This window comes from Pristis pectinata, chromosome 16 (genome assembly GCF_009764475.1).
Source record: "Pristis pectinata isolate sPriPec2 chromosome 16, sPriPec2.1.pri, whole genome shotgun sequence".
NCBI lineage: Eukaryota > Metazoa > Chordata > Chondrichthyes > Rhinopristiformes > Pristidae > Pristis > Pristis pectinata.
Genome location: NC_067420.1, coordinates 40,232,463 through 40,249,507, shown reverse-complemented (window position 1 = coordinate 40,249,507; position 17,045 = coordinate 40,232,463). Strand labels below are relative to the sequence as shown.

The following is a 17,045-nucleotide window of genomic DNA, read 5'->3' as shown; positions in this document are numbered from 1 at the left end:
CGGCCCATTGAGTCTGCTCCGCCATTCAAGCATGGCTGATTTTTTTTCTCAACCCCATTCTCCCACCTTCTCCTCATAACCCTTAACCCCCTCACCTATCCAGAACCTATCAATTTCTGCCTTAAATACACCCAATGACTGGGCCTCCACAGCCCTCTGTGGCAACGAATTCCACAGATTCACCACCCTCTGGCTGAAGAAATTCCTCCTCATCTCAGTTTTAAAGGGACATCTCTTTATTCTGAGGCTGTGCCCTCGGACTCTAGACTGATGGAAACATCCTCTCTATGTCCACTTTATCCAGGCCTTTCAGAATCTGGTGGGTTTCAATGGGATCCCACCTCGTCCTTCTGAACTCCATCGAGTACAGGCCTAGAGACGTCAAACGCTCCTCATATGTTAAGCCTTTCATTCCCGAGTTTATTCTAGTGAACCTCCTCTGGTCCTTCTCCAGGTCTAGCACATCTTTCCTCATGATATGAGACCCAAAATGTTATGTAGAAAGGACAATGAGGCTAAAGAGAGGGGCTAAAACAGGAGCTTACTTGGTCTGGGGAAATGCAATATGGTGAAAGAGTGGGTTACTAACACAGCTGAACAGAATAAAAGAGTTTCAAATCATGAAAGGATGGATGTGGTTGATAGAATCAAACTGTTCCCAGCAGCTGGGCTGACAATAGCAGGGAGACCATGGATACAGACTGAATGTGAGAAATGAGGGGGAGTGGAACCTTTTCACACACATTGCTGGAAGCTGTGGACCTTGAAGTCAAGTTACAGTGTGGGGCAGAAACTGGGTGAAGGTTTCACCGTTGTACATCTGTGTGTGTACAGTGTGTGTGTCTGAATATGAACATCTAAGTAGCTGTGAGTCCCTGATTCGGTCTGATTTCTCTGTGTGTGTGTGTGTGTGTGTGTGTGTGTGTGTGTGTGTGTGTGTGTGTGTGTGTGTGTGTGTCTGTGTGTGTCTGTGTGTGTCTGTGTCTTTCTGTCTGTGTGTCCATGTGTCTGTGGACATATGTGTCTGTGTGTGTGGACATGGGTATGCATGTCTGTTTGTATGTCTGTGTATTTCTATGTGTGTATTCCTGTATGTCCTTTTGTATCTGTATGTGTATACCTGATGTATCATTGTGTCTCTGATTTCTGTATATCTTATGTGAGTGCATTTGTGTGTGTGTCTGTCAGTGTGTGTATGTCTGTCTGTGCATGCGTCTGTGTGTGTGCGTCTGTGTGTGTCTGTGTGTGTGTATGTTTGTGTCTGTGTGTGTCTGTGTCTGTGCATGTGTGTGTGTGTGTGTGTGTGTGTGTCTCTCTGTCTGTGTGTGTCTGTGTGTGTATGTTTTTGTGTTTGTGTGTCTGTGTGGCTCTGTACAACGGACACCTGGCTGGGATAAGTATTCCCAAGCTTCCCCCTACTGACGTGGGAGGAATTCTCCCAAGTCTCTCCCTGTAGAGTTAAGTAGGTGTGCAGAGTCAATGATGGAGCCAACTACACACTCAGTGCAGAAGCTGTGGGCAGGATTAACTGGGTGGCTGTTCGGTTTTCCACCCTCCTCGCTGGTTACTGTGGACCAAAGGGATTGTTCGATGCTTTTTTTCCAGGGAACTCCATGGCGGGCTGTGCAGACTTCTGCACGTCCCACACACGGGCTGGTCCAGCGGAGGGGCACCGATATGGGGTGCGCTCCTACCTCCACCTGTTCTATGAGGACTGCACTGGCTCGGTGCTGGAGGACGAGGACCCAGTCGGGCTGAGGACACAGCGCTCACCCAGTAACTGGCGCTCTGCCCTCTGGAAGGTAAGCATTCCCGTCGCAGCCGGCTTCCGGTGAGCTGGGATATACAACAACAACTTGCATTTAAATAATACTTTCACCAGCGTAAAACATCCCCAAGGCATCTTCACAAAATCCAATACAGTGAGATATTTTGGACATATAACTAACAGCTTGTTCAAATGCAAGATGCTGGAGGAACTTAACAGGTCAGGCAGCACCTGGGGAGGGGAATGGAGAGTCGATGTTTCGGGTCGAGACCCTTCATCTGGACACCAGCTGAGTTCCTCCAACAGTTTATTTTTGTCTCCAGCTTCCATCGTCTGCAGTCCTTTGTGTCTCCAGCTTGTTCAAGTAGTAGGTTTCAAGGAGAAGGTTTGGTTATTATTATAATTGTAAGATGTACCAAGATACAGTGAAAAACTTCTGTTTGCCTGCCATCCAGACAGATCATTCCATACATCAGTACATCGAGGTAGTACAAGGGAAAAACAACAGCAGAATGCAGAATATAGTGTTACAGTTACAGAGAAAGTGCAGTGCAGGTAGACAATAAGGTCCAAGGTCATAACAAGGTAGATTGAGAGATGAAGAGTTCGTCTTTATTGTACAAGAGGTCCACTCAGGAGTCCTAAAGCACCGTGATAGAAGCTGTCCTTGAGCCTGGTGGTGTGTGTTTTCAAGCTTTTTTATCTTCTACCTGATGGAAGGGGGGAGAAGGGAGAATGTCCGGGGTGGGAGGGATCCTTGATTATATTGGCTGTTTTCCCAAGACAACGGGAAGGGTAAACAGAGGTATTGGTATTGGAATTGGTTTATTATTGTCACATGTACCGAGGTACAGTGAAAAACTTGTCTTGCATACCGTTCGTACAGATCAATTCATTACACAGTGCATTGAGGTAGTACAGGGTAAAACAATAACAGAATGCAGAATATAGTGTTACAGTTACAGAGAAAGTGCAGAGCAGGCAGACAATAAGGTGCAAGGCCACAACGAGGTAAATTGTGAATCTAGAGTCCATCTTATCGTACGAGGGCACCGTTCAATAGTCTTATAATGGCGGTGGTGGGAAGTGTAGATGGAATGCTAGAATGTAGATGGAGGTGTGGGCTAAAGGAAAAAAAAGGTGGTAGTGTTTAGGGAGGCAATTCTAGAGCTTTGTGGTGGAGTGATGGAAATCTGGGGGACAGACTAGAGGCCAGAGTTACGATCCTCTTTAAAGCCCACCTCTCCAACAAGACTTGTTGTCCCCATTTCTGCTGGCTTTGTGTTTGGGTGAGCTTTCCACGAAGCATATTGGGGTATTTTGGTGCTGTATAAGTGCAAATTGTTGTTGTTAATGAGGAAATGATGGGTCTGAATCCCACCTAAGTCAGAGCCCAGGAGCAGCCGCTGGACGGTTATTGGAGTTATGAATTCGGCAGAGGCACACGCAGACACACAGAAAATCAGGCGTTCACATACTCATGTATAATAAAGGCACACGCAGACACTGTACACAGACACACATACACATAAACACACACTTATATACACGCTGTAGACCACATACCATAAACGCACTACACACAGAAGCACACACATACACGCATAATAGAAATACACAGGCATACAAACAGACATATCCACACACACACGCACAGACACACACATATACAGACATCCAGACACACATCCCCACACACGCACAGACACACACATATACAGACATCCAGACACACATCCCCACACACACACACACACACACACACACACACACACACACACACACACACACACACACACACACACACACACACACACACACACACACACCACAATAGATGCACATGAGCTATGCCACTCATGCTAACTAGATATTAACTAGTCTGCAATGTAGGAGCATGACTCCCTAGCTGGTTAAGTTTAGATCCAGGCATGATTATCAAGTGGCATCTAGGCAAGAGGTTTAGATGGCTCGGAGTGAAGAATAATGTATCCTGGTTTTGTTTATTTGGCATTAATCCGATCAGGAAAGACAGACAGTGGTGTAAAGGTACCAAGAGCAGTGTTGAGGGGTTTCTCATTGACAGAGGGCAGAGATTAGATTTCAGCCTTGATGTTCTTCTGAGCATTATCTGTTATCACAGGAATCCAGTGGGCTGCTTTAATTTCACTACAACAGGGTCTGCACTTGAGAAAAAGTACATAATTGGCTGCAATGGGGCTCAAAGTGCAGAGCAAGATTAAAAATCCGTCTGTTTTTCTCCTTTATTCTTTCATTCCCTCCTTGCTTTCCCTCTTCCTTCTGCTCTTTTCCTTTCTTTCCCCTGGTTGGGACATGAAGGCCAGGGGCAGATTAACACCGGGCTCACAGGGTCTGTGTCCAAGGGTCTTGTGCAGGTGCGTGTCCCTCACTTGCACACCTGTAATCTCTCTCCGGACCTGACCCACTGTCGTCAGGTCTTCATGAAAAATGACCGGGGCTCCCTAAGCTTCGGTGGAGTCTCTGCGTGACTTGCCCTCAGGTCTGGAGGTTCTCGCCCAACTACCAAGCCACAAGCTGCAACTGGAGTATGTGCACCCTACGATGGACACACCTTTCTCTCAGCAACGAACACGATGCTGGAGGAACTCAACTCAATGGGTCAGGCGGCATCTGTGGAGGGAAATGGACAGTCAACATTTTGAGTCAAGGGTCTCCATCAATGCAGATTTCGACTGGAAATGTTGACTGCTGCCTGACCCGCTGAGTTCCTCCAGCACCTTGCTTGTTGCTCCAGATTCCAGCATCTGCAGTCTCTTGTGTCTCCATCTTCCTCTTGACATCGCTGCTCACGTCCATTCCTGCTAACTTGGCATTGATTATTATCGCACAGCCATAGATGGCTGTTTCAACAAGCTGAGCCAGGAAATCCGCTCCCATCTCTGTCAGTTCTCCCTTAAGACACTCATAGAGTCATAGGGTAGCATGGAAACAGGCCCCGCGGCCCAACTCGTCCACGCCAACCAAGGTGCTCACCTAAACTAGGCCCATTTGCCAGCGTTTGGCCCATATCCCTCTAAATCTTTCCTTACCATGTACCTGTCCAAGGGTCTTTTAAATGTTGTTATTGTACCTGCCTCATCCACTTCTTCTGGCAGCTCGTTCCATTTACACACCACCCTCTAGGTGAAGAATTTACGCCTCAGTTCCTGTAAATCTTTCCCCTCTCACCTTAAACCTATGCCCTCTAGTTTTTGATTCCTTTCCCCTGGGAAAAGGACTGAGTGCATTCACTCTATCTATGCCCTCATTATTTTAAACACTTCTATAAGGTCACCCCTCAGTGTCCTACGCTCCAAGGAATAAAGTCCTAGCTTTCCCAATCTCTCCTTATTACTCAGTCTTTAAAACTTCCCCCGTAACCATCTTCCCAATGCTGACACCTTATCAGTTCTCAGATATTAGTTTGAAAGCACCCCCATGGGACTCTTTGGAATTAAAGAACAAGTTGCTGGAGGAACTCAGCGGGTCGGGCAGCATCTGTGGAGGCAAGAGAATAGTTGACGTTTCAGGTTGAGTCCCAATACAGGACTCGAGATTTTGCTTCAGATTCCAGCATCTGCAGTTCCTTCTGTCTCCAAACTCTTCGGAATGTTTCACTACTTCGAAGATGCTATGTAAATGTAAGTTGTTGCTTACTGTTCTTTCTTGGCCTTGGATCCGTTGCACGGCACGGTCAGTTCTGTTTGAGGATGCAGTATGTTAAATCATTTCACGGACCACAGAACATCTCTGACATTGACCCAGGCAGTTGAAAGTTGACACGGAAATTCAGTTTGGATTTTCTAAATCTGCAATACTTAACATTCTTGGTAAGAGTTATTATTCATAGAACTGGGGAGGTTATTGCTGGCTGAATCTGCCTGTTGGGTCCTTGGGCAGTGGGTGGACTGTTTCTTTGGCCAGGGACTGAAGTTGCAACAAGACCAATAGGAATATTACACATTATTCATGAACTGTGTGGAAGAGAGAGAGTGTTCAGTATGTTGCAGTTGTATAAGTCGTTGGTGAGGCCACACCTGGAGTACTGTGTAGAATTTTGTTCACCTTGTTATAGGAAAGATGTGGTCAAACTGGAAAGAGTGCACAGATTTCTGAGAATTTTGCCAGGACTAGAGGGTCTGAGTGATAGGCAGAGGTTGGCCAGGCTAGGACTTTATTCCTTGGAATGTAGGAGAATGAGGGGCAACCTTATAGAAATTTTTGAAATTATGAGAGGCATAGATAAGGTGGACGGTAACAGTCTTTTCCCCAGAGTAGGGGAGTCCAAAACTAGGGGGCATAGGTTTAGGGTAAGAGGGGAAAGATTCAAAAGGGACCTGAGGGGAAACTTTTTCACGCAGAGGGTGGTGACTATATGGAACGGGCTGCCAGAGGGAGTGGGTGAGGCAGGTACAATAGTATCATTTAAGAAGCACTTGGATAGGTACATGGAGGGGCGGGGCGGGGCTTAAAGGAATATGAGCTGAATGCAGGAAATTGGGACTAGCTGGGTGGGCACCGTGGTCGGCATGGACTGGTTGGGCTGAAGGGCATGTATCCGTGCTGTATTGCTCTATGACTCTATGTGTGTCTGTGGGAATGCATTTGGAATTGTGTTTTGTTTACATATGTGAGGCTTCATTGGAATATGAATGAGAGAATATGCGAGCTAATGGATTTGAAATTGGTTCATTATTGTATGATAACTCGGGCCTCTAGTGTATCCCCCAGGTTACCGAGGTACAGTGAAAAATTTAGTTTTGCATGCCATCCATACAGATCATTTCATCACATCGAGGTCATACAAGGGAAAAGCAATAACAGAATGCAAAATAAAGTGTTACAGTTACAGAGAAAGTGCAGTGCAGGCAGACAGTAAGGTGCAAGGGTCATTACGAGGTAGTTTGTGAGGTCAAGAGTCCATCTTTTGTGGTTAGGTAAATGATTTTTATTAAATGGAGCTCCTGGTAGGGCCAGAATTTATTGCCCATCCTTAATTCCACTGAGAAGGTGCTGGTGAACCATCTTGTTGAACTGGTGAAGGTGCTCCCACTGTGATGTTGGGGAGGGAGTTTCAGGACTTAGACCCAGCGATGAAGCAGTGGTGATATATTTCCAAATCAGGTTGGTGTGTGACTTGGAGGGGAACCCACAGGCGGTGGTGTTCCCCTGCAGCTGCTGTCCTCGGGTGGTCAGGTCTCAGGTTTGGGAGGTGCTGTCAGAGCAGCCTAGGCGAGTAACTGCAGGGCATTTTGTAGATGGCACACACTGTCACTATGGGGCACCACTTCTGTCATCCGACTTCTGGCCTTAAGATGGAAGGAATGTCATTGATGAAGCAGTGAAGTTGCTTGGACCTGAAGAGCTCCTGCAGAGATGTCCTGGGACTGGTGTGATTGACTTCCAACAACCTCAACCACCTTCCTTTATCTAAGGCAGCACTCTACTACAGCGACGAGTGCAGAACAACGGAATGGTGCAAAGTACAGCTCAGTAGTGCAGTCTGAAGTAATGCCAAAAAAATGATAAAGTGACAATAGCAGAAGAGGTAGAATTAAGGGTTCGAGACCGTGGCAGCACCACCGGGAAGGGGATGTGAGAGAGGTGACTGGTTCAGGAGTCTGACAGCAGTTGTACAATCGTCAATGATCAGGCTCACACCAGCGTACACACTGCTGCAGACACACTTACCCACACACTCTCTCCCACACACACACAAACACACACACACACACACACACACACACACACACACACACACACACACACACACACACACACAATGGGTATCCTTAGATACCCATTGACTTCATAGAGAGATACAACACAGAAACAGACCCACAGAGTCCGTGCCGACTATCTACCCGCCCATTTACACCAATCCTACATTAATCCCATTTTTCATTCTCCCCACATTCTCATCCACTCCCCCCCAGATTCCACCACCCACCTACACAGTAGGGGAAATTTACAGCGGCCAATTAGCTTGCCAAGGCGCACATCTTTGTGGGATGTGGGAGGAAACCAGAGTGCCTGGGGGAAACCCACGCGGCCACAGGGAGACTGCACAAGTTCCACGCAGACAGCGGCCGAGGTCAGGATTGAACCCGGGTCTCTGGAGCTGTGAGGGCAGCAGCTCCACCGGCTGCACCACTGTGTTTTACCAGAGCTCCTTGATGCCACATCTGTGCAAATGTTGAACCTAGGAATGTTCGAGGAGCCTCCTTCTCCTATTCGCTGAATTGTCCTTCACTCAGCGGAATGCAGAAGATAGAACTGCAAAGTTTTGATCTGATCGTTGGCTGTGGGATTGCTGAACTGCACCTATTGCATGTTGTCCTTGCTGCATGGTTCTGCATTGCTGCTTCATCACATCGGTTCCCCGTTTTTTAGGTACACCCGTTGCTGCTTCCATCCACTCTCTGTATTCCCCACTAAATCCCCTGACGTCCCTGAAGTGCCAGAGAGGGATTCACCAGGCCAAGATTACAGACGGTGGCAGCATGCATTCCTCTGCTGGCCCACCACGCCTCCTAAACACCCATCTTTGAGTTGTTGGATCTGATCTGAGTTTTTCCCATTTAGCAGAAAGGTCGTATCACAGAGGGTGAAGGCAGAACTTTCTCTTCACAAGGATTGTGTGGTGGTCACTTCTATCAATGCTGCCTTAAACAAGTGCAGAGGGTGCACATGTGAGTGTGCAGGAACCTATGTGAATGTGAGCGAGTGTGTGTGTGAGTGTGTGTGTGTTTGTCTGTTTGTGTTTGTGTGTGTGTGTGTGTGTGTGTGTGGTGTGTGTGTGTGTGTGCACGTAATGTGAGGGGGAGAGAGAGAGAGAGGAGAGAAAGCGTGTGGGTAATTGTGTCTGCAGCAGTGTGTATGCTGGTGTGACGACTTGTACAACTGCTGCAGACTCCTGAACCAATCACCTCTGTCACATCCCTTCCCGGTGGTGCTGCCACGGTCTCGAACCCTTAATTTCTACCTCTTCTGTTATTGTCACTTTAGCATTTTTTTCGCATTACTTCAGACTGCACTACTGAGCTGTACTTTGCACCATTCCGTTGTTCTGCACTCGTCGCTGTATTTATTGTGGCATTTATTAATATCCTGTACACTGTTTACTCTGTGAGCTTCACGTGAGCAAGGAATTTCATTGCACCCTGGTGTATATGACAATAAACTAACCTGGATCTGACTTTATTTCAGCTCACTAGCTTTGACCAAGTGCCTGGTATGGTGTTGTGTTCTCCTCCAGTTATTTGGTTCCATTGGAATTAGCCAAGTATCAGGAGGCGAACTTTGCAATCATTCAGCACTTGCAACCTCAGCTGCATCTGTAGTGCAGTGTTAATGTTTTTCAACTTTAATGCAGCTGCTCTATCCTGACTGAGATTGCCCACCTGATTTTCCTACACATTCCTAGCAGCAAAGGCAATAATTGACACCAATGTTCCTTATTCTCTATGTACCAACCTGAAATACTGCTGGGGTAACCAATGTGGTATTGAACCAGGATCCCTATCACCAGTACCAGGTTAATCCCAAAAGAGTTGAGTAGAAAGGTGCAGTCATGCATTAATTCTTTGTTCTTTTATGAGATGAAATTCTCATTAAATCACTCATAATGAGATGTATCATCCCATGTCAAATAAGCAGAGTGGTTCATTTCTGTTGGAAGGGTTAGTGGGGGAGTTGGGTTATTGCTGGGAAGAGGAATAATAGGATGCTAAATGTACCTTTGACAGTGTGAAGCAAACAGTAACCTGTTCAAGGACAGTCTCAGCTGTCAGCAGATCCACAAGCGCCAGTCTTTAACAAGGGAAAATCCATTTACAAACAGCCCCAGTTGCAGACGCACAATGCATTATGATGACTCATATCACTGGATAGATTCTACTCCTGTTGAATTAAATATCAGCACAGCTCCCACTAAAAAAAGGCTGGCTTGAGTCATCCACACGTACAAATGTTGCATCTTTATAATGACTGTAACGTAATGAAATGTCTCAAGGTGCTTCACAGGGGTGTAATCAATCACATGATGTGATCACACGACTGGCTCGTGATACCAAGCCACATGAGGAGGCATTAAGACAGGGGGTATTCAGCTTTGTGAAGGAGCTGGGAATAAGGTAGCACAGTGGAGAGGTTTGGGAAGGAATTCTGTTCCTTTGGCCCTTGGCAGCTGTCGGAACAACTGCCAATGTTGGAATCATTATATCTCGAGACAATCAAGAGACCAGAATCAGAGAGGTGCAAATACCTCTCTGCTTGTTGGAGAAGATCGCAGGGGGAGGAGGGATGGGAGATGGGATGAGGGAGGCACAAGGCCACTGAGGGATTTGCAGACATAAATGAGAAGCTTGTCATCGAGATCTTAGCGGACTGGGAGCCATCGCAGTCAGTGAGCACGGATGCTTCTTGGCGTGGTGCCGGGTATGGGGGCAGATTGTGTCATGTTTCTCTCTGGAGATGCTTCAGAACCAATGAGCAAAGAGCAAACAGGATTGTTTTCTGACGTTGTGCATCCAGCATGAATCTTTGTGCAGGGGAGACCTTACCCAAGTATTGAGTCCTCTCTCCAATCAGCAACGTCAACTGCCATCAACATCAAGTCTCAGAATGCCTGCTTCATTTTGTTAAAAGGATCTAGAATATACAAGCACACCAGACTCTGCAAACCAGCCCAAATCACTCACCCCCATGTTCCTGAACCTTGTCACCAGATACGCACCTGGCCCACACTCCAGACCCTGACTCTGGCTCCGGCCCAGACCCTGACTCTGGCTCTGGCTCCAGATCCGGCTCAGACCCTGACCCCAGCTCCGGCTCAGGACCCTGACTCCGGCTCCAGCCACATTCTAACAACTCAACAGTGTCTTCACTTCAAAACATATTTCATCGACCTTAAGGTGCTTTGGGAAGTTCGGAAAAGGATGTAAAAGATGTTATAGAAATGCAGGATTAGTATCATTGCATTTGGTGTTGGGGCTGAGCATTATACTCACTCTCACTCCCAAATATCGATATTGGTATTGGTTTATTATTGTCACTTGTACCGAGGTACAGTGAAAAACTTGTCTTGCCTACCGATCGTACAGGTCAGTTCATTACACAGCGCAGTTACATTGAGTTAGTACAGAGTGCATTGAGGTAGTACAGGTAAAAACAATAACAGTACAGAGTAAAGTGTCACAGCTACAGAAAGACTCAAATTCATAATGCTTACCTCTCAACATCCCAAAGCCAATATACACTCAACAAGGTCCTTAAAGCAGTAACAAGTGGTGACCTGTTAACCTGGTAGTGGGTGATATTCTCAGGAGGGGGACTCTTGATCAGAAGGAATCTCCTGTTCCTTTTCACAGAGTGCAATGGAAACCATTAACATTTCACTGAACAAACAGATGGGCCTCAGTTTAATGCTTCATCTAAAACAAGAGAACATGACTGAGAGTGTAGCACTCCCCCAGCACTGCAGTGTGGAGTCAGCTGCTAAAGTGTGGGGTGGAAGGGTGGGGAGGATAGGAGTCTTGGGCAGGGAGATGGGGGAGCGAGATTTGAACTCACAACCCTCAGAGGAGAGCGACTAATCCCACTGATCCACGCATAATGTGGTTGGACCTGATTAATATGCTGTTTAGATGGAAATTAGTTTATTCGCAAATATAAAGTTTTGTTTATTGCACATCAATGGAGCAAATATTAACATTAGTTCTAGAGTATGTAGGTATCAAGAGAGAGGATGTGTTGGAGCTGTTAGAAAATATTAGGACAGATAAGTCCCCGGGGCCTGATGGAATATTCCCCAGGCTGCTCCGTGAGGCAAGGGAGGAGATTGCTGAATCGTTGGTTGGGAGCTTTGAGTCCTCGTTGTCCACGGGGATGGTACCGGAGGATTGGAGGGTGGCGAATGTTGTCCCCTTATTCAAAAAAGGTAGTAGGGATAGTCCAGGGAATTACAGACCAGTGAGCCTTATGTCTGTGGTGGGTAAGCTGTTAGAAAGGATTCTAAGAGATAGGATCTATGAGCATTTAGAGAATCATGGACTGATTAGGGGCAGCCAGCATGGCTTTGTGAAGGGGAGATCTTGCCTCACAAACCTGATAGGGTTCTTTGAGGAGGTGACCAGGGAGATTGATGAGGGTAGTGTAGTGGATGTGGTCTACATGGATTTTAGTAAGGCGTTTGACAATGGTCCGCACGGTAGGCTTCTTCAGAAGGTCAGAGGCCAAGGGATCCAGGGAGGCTTGGCAGTGTGGATTCAGAATTGGCTTGCCTGTAGAAAGCAGAGGGTTGTGATGGAGGGAGTGCATTCGGATTGAAGGGCTGTGACTAGTGGTGTCCCACAGGGATCAGTTCTGGGACCTCTACTTTTTGTGATATTTATTAATGACTTAGATGAGGGGGTGGAAGGCTGGGTTAGCAAGTTTGCAGATGACACAAAGATCGGTGGTGCTGTGGATAGTGTGGAGGGCTGTCGAAGCTTACAGAGGGATATTGATAGGATGCAGAGCTGGGCTGACAAGTGGCAGATGGAGTTCAATCCGGAGAAGTGTGAGGTGGTACACTTTGGAAGGACAAACTCTGGGGCAGAGTACAAGGTAAATGGCAGGATTCTGGGCAGTGTAGAGGAGCAGAGGGATCTGGGGGTTCATATCCACAGATCACTGAAAGTCGCCTCACAAGTAGATAGGGTAGTTAAGAAAGCTTATGGGATGTTAGCTTTCATAAGTCGTGGGATCGAGTTTAAGATCCGCGAAGTAATGATGCAGCTTTACAAAGCTCTGGTTAGACCACACTTAGAGTACTGTGTCCAGTTCTGGTCGCCTCATTATAGGAAGGATGTGGAGGCATTGGAGAGGGTTCAGAGGAGATTTACCAGGATGCTGCCTGGATTAGAGAGTGTGGAATATGAGGAGAGACTAAGGGAACTAGGGCTTTACTCATTGGAGAGAAGGAGGATGAGGGGAGACATGATAGAGGTGTACAAGGTATTAAGAGGAATAGATAGAGTGGACAACCAGCACCTCTTTCCCAGGACACCAATGCTCAATACAAGAGGACATGGCTATAAGGTAATGGGTGGGAAGTTCAAGGGAGATGTCAGAGGGAGGTTTTTCACTCAGAGAGTGGTTGGTGCATGGAATGCGCTGCCTGGGATGGTGGTGGAGGCTGATACATTGGTCAAGTTCAAGAGATTGTTAGATAAGCATATGGAGGAATTTAAAATAGAGGGATATGTGGGAGGAAGGGGTTAGATAGCCTTAGGTGTGGTTTGAAGGCCGGCACAACATTGTGGGCCAAAGGGCCTGTATTGTGCTGTATTGTTCTATGGTTCTATGGTTTAAAAATTAATTGGAATCCCTTCATTAATAAGCACACATAGCCTCGTTTTTTTGACTGCGATTTTCCTTGGATAATAATTCCAATATGATCCATAGGGTCATGGAATACAGCATGGATAGAGGCCTGTTTGACCCAACCAGTCCATGCCAACCATATTGTCCACCCAGCTCGTCTCAATTTCCTGTGTTCGGTCCATATCCCTCCAGGCCCCTCCCCTCCATGTACCTATCCAAGTGCTTCCTAAATGATACTATTGTACCTGCCTCAACCACTTCCTCTGGCAGCTCTTTCCATATACTCACCACCCTCTGTGTGAAGAAGTTGCCCCTCAGGTCCCTTTTAAATCCTTCCCCTCTCACCCTAAACCTACAGTATGCCCCCCAGTTTTGGACTCCCCGACCCTGGGGAACAGACTGTTACCGTCCACCTTGCCTATGCTTCTCATAATTTGAAACACTTCTGTAAGGTCGCCCTTCATTCTCCTACGTTCTAAGTATAAAGACCTAGTCTGGCCAACCTCTTCCGATAACTCAGGCCCTCTAGTGCTGGCAACATCCTCGTAAGTCTTCTCTGCACTCTTTCCAGTTTAGCCGCATCTTTCCTATAACAGGGCGACCAAAATTGTACACAATACTCCAAGTGCGGCCTCACCAACGAGTTATACAACTGCAACATTATGTCCCAACTCCTATACTCAATGCCATGCAGTCAAAGAAACAAATCTGTAAAAGATTATCACCACAGAAAGAATGAAGGGAACTGAATACTTGATGTCCTGCCAATTTGAATTGCTCTCCTCTGGTGCTACAAACTAATGAAATTTCCCCATTCCTCTGTTGTGCGAAACTAGAATCAGGGGATGGATCAATATTGTTCCTCTTGTTGTTTCCAGGTAGGCCTGTCAGCGGGGACCATCCTCTTCCTCGTCGGCATGGCAACAGTCACCACCGGATACCTGGTACCCCCGAAGATCGAAGGCATCGGAGAAGACGACTTCCTTGTCGTGGACAAGCGGGCCATCGAGTACAACGAGGCCCTCGAGGTCAGCAAGCTGGTCGGAGCCATCCTCTTCAGCGTGGGTGGCACGGCAATAGCGGCGTGCGTTCTGGTCCTGACCATTTCCAGACACGTCCCCAGGGATGAGGAGAGACAGTTTTCCCCCATCCTGAAGGAAGGGCCGCAGCAGAGGCAACACAGAGCAGTTCTAAAGACTGGGTCGCTGGGGGACGCCCAAATCCCCGTTGGCTTTACGCGGGTACAAAATGTCCAGCCCAAGACAGGAACATGAGGAGACACATCCAAGCCCTTCTGGAACAGGTCAACCCCATGTACGTGAAGTCCTCATCAAATGGCCACATTTCCATACAATGGCTTTGAGAAGGGCTTCTACATTAATGTTGAATCCCAGTACCCACTCCCCTCCACCTTGCCTTTCGTTGACCTAGAGATGTTCCAATCCAATGCCTAGCACTGCCAAACCTGCTGTGGTAATGTCACGTCTTTTCTGGCCTTTTCTCCCCTTTGATGTCTCTCACACCACCATCGGTTGCTTTGCCTTCAGTAGCCCAAGCCCCAAGCTCTGAAACCTCTATCCTCCTCTCTATCTCCTTTAAGGTGCTCCTCAATAACCGTACCTTGTTGACCGAATTTTTGGTCACCTGGACTGAGATGTCATGGGAGATGTGACATGGGAGTCAACGTTTCTCCCCCGTCTTTTCTTGCAACATAGAAGGAAGCCATTTTGTTCGGCCCATCGTGTCTATTCCGGCTCACAGAGCAATCCCATTCTCCCACTAATTTTCCCTCTAATCAATTCTTCCCAGATTCCCATCAATAGCTCCCTGGATTCTACCTATCAGTCATAAACTAGGGGGAACTTACAGTTACCAATTAACCTATTAACCTACCAACCCGTACATCTTTGGGATGTGGGAGGAAACCAGAGCACCTTGAGGAAACCCACACGGCCACAAACTCCACACAGACAGCACCGGAGGTCGGGATTGAACCCGGGTCTCCAGAGCTGTGAGGCAGCGGCTCTACCAGCTGTGCTACTGTGCTGTTTGATGAAGTACCATTTGTTATGTTGAGGAAATACTTGGTGACCTGATCTCATCAGCGGCATCATGGAGTGCTGATCCACGTCTAAAGCAAGAGAGTCGATGGGCACTCTGCTTTTATCTTAGCAAATTAAGTCAAAAGGATCTTTATCCACCCCATCTGCTGCCCCCTTTGTTAATATAATTGCAATAAGTGTGATCATTTGGGAGGTTAAATGAAAATCAGTTCTTCCACAAAGGAGACGTCGTCTCAATTTTACTCAGAAATCTCAATTCTTTAATTTCATTTCAGATATTTCCCAAGAGCAAAGTAGTGAAGTGCGGAGCAGGGAAAAATGATTCCATGCATCCAAGTGGAGGGAGCAAAGACTGAAAATCATCCCCTCTTCCCAACACCCACCTTCCCAACCCCAAGTGAGACACTTCAATGGACTCACAGGTGCATCCTGGAGGTTCTTCCTTATCTCCAGGAGACCAGGGTGTGGAGTTACCACCTTTCACCCTACCCACAGGCTGTTTTGAGTTGATTAACTGCTCTTGGAGTTGAAGTTACCATGAACTTGTTAAGTCATCCACGGGACATGGGTGTCACGAGGAAGGCCAGCATTTCTTACCTCTCCCTAACTGCTCTTGAACTGTCTCTTGCTAAGTCACTTCAAAGCCGACACACTCTGTCTTCCTTCTCCCAAAGGCCTCAATGAAACCGACATTTCAGACCATAAAGTACAAGATATAGGAGCAGAATTAGGCCATTCGGCCCATCGAGTCTGCTCCGCCATTCAATCATGGCTGATTTTTTTTAACCCCACTCTCCCGCCTTCTCTCAGTAACCCTTAACCCCCTTACCAGTCAAGAACCTATCAATCTCTGCCCTAAATGCACCCAATGACTTGGCCTCCACAGCCCTCTGTGGCAACAAATTCCACAGATTCACCACCCTCTGGCTGAAGAAATTCCTCCTCATCTCAGTTCTAAAGGGACGTCCCTTTATTCTGAGGCTGTGCCCTCGAATCCTAGACTTTCCTCCTGATGGGAACATCCTCTCCACGTCCACTCTATCCAGGTATTTTAATGATAACCTGCAGTTTTCACAGAGCTTATCACTAGCTTTTTAAATTCTAGATTTATTTTATGAATAGAATTTTGACTCTCCAGCCATTGTGTTGGGATTTGAACTCAGATCCCTAGGTTGTTAGTCCAACCCCATACACTACAAGCCTAGCAACAGGACTACAATGCATCCCATGACCTGTTCCACAAGGGCTGTGGAAATGCCTTCCGAAGGTGCAGTGTACTGAACCCACCCAATCATGATGGAGTCCACCTTCATCCCAAAATGATTTTGTCACAACTTCATGAGATATAAGCAACTGAAATACATGAATAAAAGAACCACATCACTACCCACTGCAGGCACAGAGTGTTTGTGAACATTTACTGAAACTCTCTCTACTCACTGTATAAATTCTCTTCTTCTTTTAAGTTGGTAAATTGGTTTATTATTGTCACATGTACTGAGGTACAATGAAAAACTTTGTTTTACATGCCATCCATACAGATCATTTCATTACAACAGTGCATTGAGGTAGTACAAGGGAAAACAATAACAGAATGCAGAATAAAGTGTTACAGTTACAGAGAAAGTGCAGTGCAGGTAGACAATAAGGTGCAAGGCCATGACGAGGGAGATTGTGTGGTCAAGAGTCCATCTTATCATACAATGGGACCATTCAAGAGTCTTATAACAGTGGGATAGAAGTTGTCCTTAAGCCTGGTTGTACATGTTCTCAAGCTTTTGTATCTTCTGCCCGATGGGAGGGGGGGGGAAGAGAGAATGATCGGG

The 17,045-nt window shown here is 46.8% G+C and overlaps 1 protein-coding gene across 1 annotated transcript in view; it reads left to right on the top strand.

Moving 5' to 3' along the window:
* Positions 1-16,681, top strand: part of LOC127578877 (neurensin-1-like) — a 29,551-nt gene extending 12,870 nt beyond the window's left edge. Inside the window, exons 2-3 of the mRNA XM_052031409.1 lie at positions 1,606-1,802; positions 14,035-16,681. Coding sequence (XP_051887369.1) covers positions 1,614-1,802; positions 14,035-14,430 — 585 coding nt within the window. The 5' untranslated portion in view covers positions 1,606-1,613 and the 3' untranslated portion in view covers positions 14,431-16,681. The remainder of the gene's footprint in view (positions 1-1,605; positions 1,803-14,034) is intronic.
* Positions 16,682-17,045: the final 364 nt, after the last annotated feature.